The sequence below is a fragment of the Haliotis asinina genome, chromosome 1 (genome assembly GCF_037392515.1).
Source record: "Haliotis asinina isolate JCU_RB_2024 chromosome 1, JCU_Hal_asi_v2, whole genome shotgun sequence".
In the NCBI taxonomy this organism is placed as follows: Eukaryota; Metazoa; Mollusca; class Gastropoda; order Lepetellida; family Haliotidae; genus Haliotis; species Haliotis asinina.
In genome coordinates, this window is record NC_090280.1 from 1,249,979 (window position 1) to 1,259,423 (window position 9,445).

Below are 9,445 nucleotides of genomic sequence, written 5' to 3' on the forward strand. Positions count from 1 at the left end.
ACACCGAGACTTTCCAGGTGGCACCGCATTTCGTGCTGCTGTCGCCGAAACATGCCTTGCTGCATGCTGAGTCATCCAAAAGGCTGTGTCCGCTTGTGTCCAGGCTACTGCCACACGAACAGTCCTTGCCTTTCTGGAAACAATATAAGCATGCATGTCTTAAAGATGTCTGACTGAAGTGTTGACAATACAGGCCGTGGGTGATGTTCAGGACGCAGGTGGTAAGTTATCTGTGGGTGACGTTCAGGAAGTAGGCGGTAGGTGATCTGTGGGTGATGTTCAGAATGTAGGGAGTAAAAGATCTGTGGGTGATGTTCAGGACGTAGTGAGTAAGTGATCTGTGGGTGATGTTCAGGATGAAGGGAGTAAAAGATCTGTGAGTAATGTTCAGGACGTAGTGAGTAAGTGATCTGTGGGTAATGTTCAGGATGTAGGGAGTAAGTGATCTGTGGGTGATGTTCAGGATGTAGGGAGTAAGTGACCTGTGGGTGATGTTTAGGACGTAGGGGGTAAGTGATCTGTGGGTGATGTTCAGGACGCAGGTGGTAAGTGATCTGTGTGTGACGTTCAGGAAGTAGGGGGTAAGTGATCTGTGGGTGATGTTCAGAATGTAGGGAGTAAAAGATCTGTGGGTGATGTTCAGGACGTAGGGGGTAAGTGATCTGTGGGTGATGTTGAGAACGTAGGGGGTAAGTGATCTGTGGGTGATATTCAGTTCGTAGGGGGTAAGTGATCTGAGGGTGATATTCAGGATGTAGGGGCTAAGTGATCTGTGGGTGATGTTCAGGATGTAGGGAGTAAGTGATCTGTGGCTGATGTTCAAGACATAGGGAGTAAGTGATCAGCGGGTGATGTTCAGGATGCAGGTGATAAGTGATCAGTGGGTGATGTTCAGGATGTAGGGGGCAAGTGATCTGTGGGTGACGTAGAGGATATAGTGGATAAGTAATCTATGTCACTAAATGTCTCCTTGTAGAGATATTGATCTGTTTTGAAATCTGACGACAATGTGTTATCCCTTACTGACAAATCGTGGTAGCAGAATCATGATACTAAGTGATCTGAGGGTGATGTTGAGGACGCAGGTGATAAGTGATTTGTGGGTGATGTTCAGGACGCAGGTGGTAAGTGATCTGTGGGTGATGTTCAGGACGCAGGTGATAAGTGATCTGTGGGTGATGTTCAGGATGTAGGGGGCAAGTGATCTGTGGGTGACGTAGAGGATATAGTGGATAAGTAATCTATGTCACTAAATGTCTCCTTGTAGAGATATTGATCTGTTTTGAAATCTGACGACAATGTGTTATCCCTTACTGACAAATCGTGGTAGCAGAATCATGATGCTAAGTGATCTGAGGGTGATGTTGAGGACGCAGGTGATAAGTGATTTGTGGGTGATGTTCAGGACGCAGGTGGTAAGTGATCTGTGGGTGATGTTCAGGACGCAGGTGATAAGTGATCTGTGGGTGATGTTCAGGATGTAGGGGGCAAGTGATCTGTGGGTGACGTAGAGGATATAGTGGATAAGTAATAAGTATTGTCTCCTTGAAGAGATATTGTTCTGTTTTGAAATCTGACGCCAATGTGTTATACCTTACTGACAAATCGTGGTAGCAGAATCATGATGCAATCTCTTTGGCTGGCTGTCAAGAACAGTAGGCTAACAGTTAATGTTAATAGATAAGGACCCTACGCAAATAGCTGCTGGTCCTATTAAACATCACATATACCATGTGGAGGGATTTAGAAACGCTCCCACAACGCAACAAAAGCAGCCAGGTTTTTCAAGCGCTCGTGAAATCCTCACTCAGCACAAAGCAGACTGACGTGGCGTATGCGACTCATTGTATCCCATACTTGCACCCTATCACTGTATCCATCACTGTATCCACCACTGTATCCTATCACTGTATCCATCACTGTACCCTATCACTGTATCCATCACTGTATCCACCACTGTACCCTATCACTGTACCCTATCACTGTATCCATCACTGTTCCCTATCACTGTACCCTATCACTGTACCCTATCACTGTATCCATCACTACCCTATCACTGTATCATCACTGTACCCTATCACTGTATCCACCACTGTACCCTATCACTGTATCCTATCACTGTATCCATCACTGTATCCATCACTGTATCCACCACTGTACCCTATCACTGTTCCCTATCACTGTACCCTATCACTGTATCCACCACTGTACCCTATCACTGTATCCATCAATGTACCCTATCACTGTATCCATCACTGTACCCTATCACTGTACCCTATCACCGTATCCATCACTGTATCCACCACTGTACCCTATCACTGTATCCATCACTGTACCCTATCACTGTATCCATCACTGTATCCATCACTGTATCCGCCACTGTACCCTATCACTGTACCTTATCACTGTATCCATCACTGTACCCTATCACTGTACCCGATCACTGTACCTTATCACTATATCCATCACTGTACCCTATCACTGTATCCATTACTGTACCCTATCACTGTACCCTATCACTGTATCCATCACTGTACCCTATCACCGTACCCTATCACTGTACCCTATCACTGTATCCATCACTGTACCCTATCACTGTATCCATCACTGTACCAAATCACTGTACCCCATTACTGTACCCATCATCGTACTCCACTTTATCCATCCATTGCTATACCAGTGATTGTGCCGTATTTCTGTACCCATCACTGTACCTAATCACTGTTCCCCCGTCTCGGTTGTAAGTCTGTATGTGGAGCACATATCTGTAGGTTTGATAGTACATTTGATGTACATAGTGTTCCGTGTCTTGTTCTGTGCGAGTACACCAATCATTGTTGTTAGGCGTTTTCCTTTACGCTGTGTAATGTAGGAAAGTGTTGGAAACTCACGTGGAGGGCGAGGTAGGGTTTGTTGAGAGTCCGGCAGTGTGCTGAGCACATGGGGATGGTCATGGCGTTGCTGCTGATGTCGTCGTCGGTTGGGAGGAGGCGGTCTTTGTTTGCCTGTTGGTAGCAACCCTGATAGATGTCTGGAGTAACAAAAAACAACAAAAAACAGGGTGAACATGTTATTATGATGCATTATCAAGGAGTCACTATCAAAGAGAGGTTTTGAAAATAGCGCTATCAAACTGCAGTAGGAAGATTTTACACATCACAATTAGGGGTGGGCGGACTGTGTTGAACGCAGCTTCAGGTATCACAGAACAAATATTGCATGTATTGGCAAGATTGTGGACGTGACTGTCAGTGTCGACGTGCATACTGTGGGTCATGTTTTGTTTGTTTCCTGTTTAATGCGCTCAGCAACATATCGAGTCTGAATCAGACAATCCAAATATCAACAGCATGAGCATCAATCTAAACAACCAAGGGAGCGAGCATGACCACGTGGTTCTGAGAGTTGCCTATTATGACAAGTATGGCTTACTGAAGACCCATTCTCTACCGAATCGTGACGACTTCAGTTGTCATGGTTACTGGACATGATTGACAGTGACATGTTCCTGACCATCAATAGAATTTACCTTCGCCGTTATTTTTCACATTGCTGTTTGTTATTGGGAATTGGTGGAAACCTAAAGAAGATGACATACATGGCAATGTCGTAGTTGTGGTAGAACTTGTTGTGGGCGTTGTAGTAAGAGTTGTAGTAGTTGTTGTACGTGTTGTAGTAGGAGTGGTAGTAGTTGTAGTAGTTGTTGGCGGTGTAGTAGTTGTTGGCGTTGTAGTAGTTGTAGGCGTTGTAGTAGTTGTAGTAGGAGTGGTAGTAGTAGTTGTTGGCGTTGCAGTAGTTGTAGGCGTTGTAGTAGGAGCCCTAGTTGTTGTAGGCGGTGTAGGAGTGGTAGTAGTAGTTGTAGGCGTTGTAGTTGGAGTCTTAGTTGTTGTAGGCGTTGTAGTAGGAGTGGTAGTAGTAGTTGTAGGCGTTGTAGTTGGAGTCGTAGTTGTTGTAGGCGTTGTAGGAGGGGTGGTAGTAGTAGTTGTTAGCGTTGTAGTAGTTGTTGGCGTTGTAGTAGTTGTAGACGTTGTAGGAGGGGTGGTAGTAGTTGTTGTTGGCGTTGTAGTAGGCGTCGTAGTTGTCGCAGCTGATGTATGTGTTGCAGTAGTTGTCGATGCTGTTTTAGGCGTTGTAGTAGTTGTCTCAGTAGTTGTTGTAGTTGGTGTAGCCGCAGTAGTGATTGTCGTTGTAGGTGTCGTAGTAGGTGTTGTAGGCGCCCTTGTTGATGTAGGAGTCGTGGTTGGCGCCGTAGCTTGAACTGTTATTGGCGTTGTAGCCGCTGTTGTGACAGAAGTATGTGTCGTAGTAGGCAATGCTGCAGACGATGGTGTTGGCGTTGTTGCTGGCGTTGTAGGAGTTGTGGACGAAGAAAACGATGTAGCCGTTGCTGGTTGGGCATCTAGAAAGATGATAGAATGAGCAAAAGTTAGTTGCTTCTACGTTATAAAGGTTGTGGACGTGTCAGATACCCCACCCAAACATATATAAATTTTAAAAATAATAAACCAGTCGGGATCATCCTCAGACAATGCTTACGGCGTAGAGGGGTTGACTGGGTGATCGATTTCAGCAGCTTTCACAACACTGAAACACATGCCACATGTCTTTAAGGATGAAACCTTGTTCGAATTATGTTATTGTAACAGGCTGAAACTTCATGTGTTGCGTTATTTTTATCAAAACATATTTATACATCTGTGTTGTTTTGGGTCAACAGACGTTCATTGTGTTCACAATGAGTAGTCAGCAAGTAGTATTTTAGGTGTTTAATGTAGGTCTCTGATTGTTTTGGATCAGTCCATTACAGGGTCATAGGGCAAGCAGGTTATTCTATCTTTCTGTCAGTTATATGATTTGCAACGATCACTTGATTGATTGGGATTGGCTCATTTCAAATCATGGGTCATCAGCCATTTTCACTTATACAGTACTTGTGATCCTCACCCCAGTGCTCATGACTTGTCACCCTCACCCAGTGCTCATGACTTGTCACCCTCACCCCAGTGATCATCACATGTCACCCTCACCCCAGTGATCATCACTTGTCACCCTCCCCCAGTGATCATCACTTGTCACCCTCACCCCAGTGCTCATCACTTGTCACCCTCACTCCAGTGATCATGACTTGTCACCCTCACCTCAGTGATCATCACATGTCACCCTCACTCCAGTGATCATCACTTGTCACCCTCACTCCAGTGATCATCACTTGTCACCCTCACTCCAGTGATCATGACTTGTCACCCTCACTCCAGTGCTCATCACTTGTCACCCTCACTCCAGTGATCATGACTTGTCACCCTCACCCCAGTGATCATCACATGTCACCCTCACCCCAGTGATCATCACTTGTCACCCTCACTCCAGTGATCATGACTTGTCACCCTCCCCTAGTGATCATGACTTGTCACCCTCAACCCAGTGCTCATCACTTGTCACCTCACTCCAGTGCTCATCACTTGTCACCCCTACGTGTTGTGCACAGGAAAACCAGACACAGAACACTCTACTTACTAGGTTAGTAATTATAGTACATTATTACCATACACTCTTCTGTATGCGCACCTAAGTGTCTAAAGTAAGCATATTTAGTAAACTATATATGTAGTATCATTAGCAAATGTAAGGATACTCTCATGCAGGAAAGTGTCTATGACTGATGATTTTATATAACTGAATTACATCATGCTTATTTATATAAAATTAATTATATAAATCACATAATGAAGTAAACATTTCCTTGTAATTATGTGGTTTGTATCAATTAATTTTCAGTCACGTGACATATGTATATATTTCATGAGTTATAATTTCTTGGCTCAGGTATCCCAATCCTGTACTAGACGACGGGTGGATTGCCTGTTACAACACTCCCGTGTCACCCACAGGGTACGCATGTTATAGCCTGTTTCATGATTCATGCATAAGTGATGTATTTTCTTATGGTTGCATATATTGTATTAATGTCTTGCATTATGTACCTGATAACATGACGACATGTTATAATTTGATAAACCCACTCGTAAGAAACATATTTGTATCTGTACTTTCAATGACATAAGGATATGATGTATGCATTATTACAGACAGTTACGTACCTGTAAACCTATGCTTATTGATTGTATGTAACGTAAAGGGGTGTAATATGTATGGTTTAGATTTTAACCTCTGAATGAATTTGTATTTATGATGACACTATTGTTACAGAGTGTCCACTGATATCAAGAGATATCTACCGACCGGAGAATATACGAGTTCACCTCACACCTGCAGCCTCTTATTCGTAGTATCCTAGAGGGTAAATCCCAGGTCGCAATATTATCATAACAGTAAATGGGTACTCGGTGTCTTTTCAGCTTCCCTCCTTTGTCAGGCAGTTAATGAAATATCTCGGGATTCTGCATATGGTAATGTCCTGGACCTCTTTTCACAAAACACTAAGGTGGTCGCAAGTCGTGAAGGTAGCATTGGCACATTGTTAATGAGTGGGAGTAAAGGTTAGCCTTTGTCAAGGCTGATCCGTGAAAACAGACGCGAAAAATAGCTCATCAGTCGGGGTACGATTACTTAAGAACTAGAGGTTGTGGGATAGTCTAGTGGTAACAGCGTTGGCTTGTCACGCCGAAAACCTGGGTTCGATTCCCCATTTGGTCACAATGCCTCCTGTCGTGATCTTCCAATAGGTAAAGTCGCCGCTCCAGCTGAGTGGGAAGGAAGTACGATGCCAGGTCATCGCAGACCTGCATCAGGAGCGAACCTATGGTTTTCATCATCTCGACACCGAGTCTGGCTTCGTGTTTCACATACAGCTGGTCGATGTGTTTGGCAGAAAATTTGTGAATTTCATCGGGCATGTGATCGAAGCTGCCTGAGTAGTAGTTGGCTTTGATGCCGACTGCGATCGCCAACTGCCTCTCTCGCTTTGTGTCGCATTTAGTACTATCTCACATTTGCGCATGCAGGTAGCTGCACTCCATCTTGTAAAGTAACAAACGATTTTTGAGTCTAATAAAATAAAATCTGACGCACGCGAAACACAAAAAAAAACTCCATCGAGAAATGATTGTGCGATCTGGAAGACGGGAGAAGGTCCCAGATCAGCCGCTTCCTCAAACGGAGAAGGCCTTCGGTCCCAGATCAGAAGGCCTTCGGTCCCAGATCAGCCGCTTCCTCAAACAGAGAAGGCCTTTGGTCCCAGATCAGCCGCTTCCTCAAACGGAGAAGGCCTTCGGTCCCAGATCAGCCGCTTCCTCACACGGAGAAGGCCTTCGGCCATTAGCTAGCGAATCGATCGGATGGTCGAAGTGCGAGATTACATCTGGGTTTTGACTTCGAAGACAGAATAGCCAATTTCGAGAAAGGAATTCAAAACCATTCCATGCCGTATGTCGAAGTCTTTCACAGGCAGGCATCATCTAACCAAAATATCAAAATTATACCGGGTGTGAAACTCCATTGCCCTCGAAAACATCAGTCATGTGTGCTCAATTTACATACAGGAGAAAGACAATGCTTTCGTGAGTCTGAAAGACGTCACGATTACCTTGGACAATACAATCACCCTCACAAAGATTTTTTTTGAAAACTCTTTCATATGTAATGTAACCTTGCCAAATGAAATCGCCACCATCGCGTTCTCCTTTCGCAGGGACATGCAGAATTTGCAGAACCTGGTACAGAAAGCGCTCTGTATCTGTTGCACTTGCAAAACAAGGTATACGATAAGTCATCGTCGAATCTCATTTAGGCTGGATCATCAATTTGGTCTTGACCCAACCATACCTTGTCACGGACCAGGATCGCAAAATGTCATAGAACTGAGAACCAAGGGTGTTATACGGGACAGTTTGATTTCGTATTTTGAAAAGGGAATATATGTTTCACCATCAACAGATCAAACGGGTTACACGGTAGTCTCCATTCACGGACATCAATATATGCGCATGAAAAGTTATAGCAAAGTCCCAGACTCTTGAAGACGCGTGATAAGAGATTCGACCCTTATCATCAAAGTTTTCCTTAGAGATGCGCTTGCACAAAAGGTGCAATTTCTTAGTACGTTGCACTTACACTGGGGTAAACGGCATGAAAATCGAAACGGTCATATTTTTTTTCAACCGCAGACAGCTCCCACTACAAACCTCGAGTCAAGGTTATTTGGGAAGATGTTGATTACCCCACTGGATTCACGGACATTACACTATTCAAACAGTTTGACTTTGTCATCTTGAAGTATATCCATTGACGTTTGATGTAAGAACAATTAAATATCATTTCATGAGAGAGTATACATATATTTTCACGTACACAAAAAAACGGGAGTGTACCATTTCACGTGTCGAAAACGTTGGAATCAACACGTACTAGTTATGCGAAATCAAACGACAAATCAAACTAGAGTGTGACGGGCATAGAACGCTGTACAAGAATATCGCAGGACAGTCAGTTACGTGGATGGTTCTGATAGCGACCGTCAAATGATTCGTCGCGGGGGTTGTTGCTGACGTTACTGTTGCTGACGTTACTGTTGCTGACGTTACTGTGCCCGTGCTGCTGGGCATGAAAATAACAAACTTAGTGACGGGGTTGATTGGACTGGCGCTCAACTACGTGTCTCGCAGAGTGCAAAGCAAAGGGACGAAACACGATGAAATTAGAGTTCTGGACGAATCGAAGCTCAACACTATAGAAGATAATATTTCCACCGCGCTCACGGACAGCCAAGTCTCAGAGAAGGAATTTCATTTGGTGCTCTCGGAGCAGAAAGAAGCAAGATTTTCGAACCAAGTCTCGTAAATGTCCTATATATCTTCCGTGAAGAAGAGAAAGAAAAGTTCCTAGAACAAGGGAAGCAACAGGCCCAAGAAGCTTTCCTCATGGAAACCAAACAAATTATTATCGAAAAAGAAGATTCACTTTAAATTGTTTTGCGGACATCAACGTAGCCTGGTCATTCTGACTGAGATGGCCTCCCTGAGAGGACTGCCGACATTTGCGTTTTCATTGATCCTTCACACAGCCGTCGCCTCGCTACTCGGCCGGACATGATTAACCGAGACACACACTGCGACTCGTCCACCAACAGTGCTCACTCATAGCAGCCCTCTAGACCATAACGAGTAGACCACTGCCGAGATCTGCGTATGGTTCACCCTTCAAACAACTATCGCCTTGCTGGTGGGCCGGCCGTATACCTTCATAACCAAACCCGCGCACTGATACTCGTCCCCAGCGCTCGCCCATCTTACCGAGACAGTAACGAGGGGACGACAACTGAGACCTTCATATCATTCACCTTTCAGACAGCTCTCACATCATTCACCTTTCAGACAGCTCTCACATCACTACAAGCACGTCCCCAACCACACAGTGACAGAGTATCCGGGTTGCGTTTCTTTCGGCTGAAAACACCTATCGCCTCGCTAATATATAGCAAGTACGACAA

At 44.5% G+C, this 9,445-nt stretch overlaps 1 protein-coding gene across 1 annotated transcript; it reads right to left on the bottom strand.

Moving 5' to 3' along the window:
- Positions 1 to 226: 226 nt before the first annotated feature.
- On the bottom strand, positions 227 to 6,977 carry LOC137265426 (uncharacterized). Its single transcript, XM_067803593.1, has 6 exons — positions 6,949 to 6,977; positions 4,216 to 4,399; positions 3,549 to 3,819; positions 2,892 to 3,031; positions 2,715 to 2,746; positions 227 to 812 (listed from the first exon to the last, which is right to left on the bottom strand). Exons 1-6 carry the CDS (start codon positions 6,975 to 6,977, stop codon positions 227 to 229), a joined length of 1,242 nt encoding a protein of 413 aa, XP_067659694.1.
- Positions 6,978 to 9,445: the final 2,468 nt, after the last annotated feature.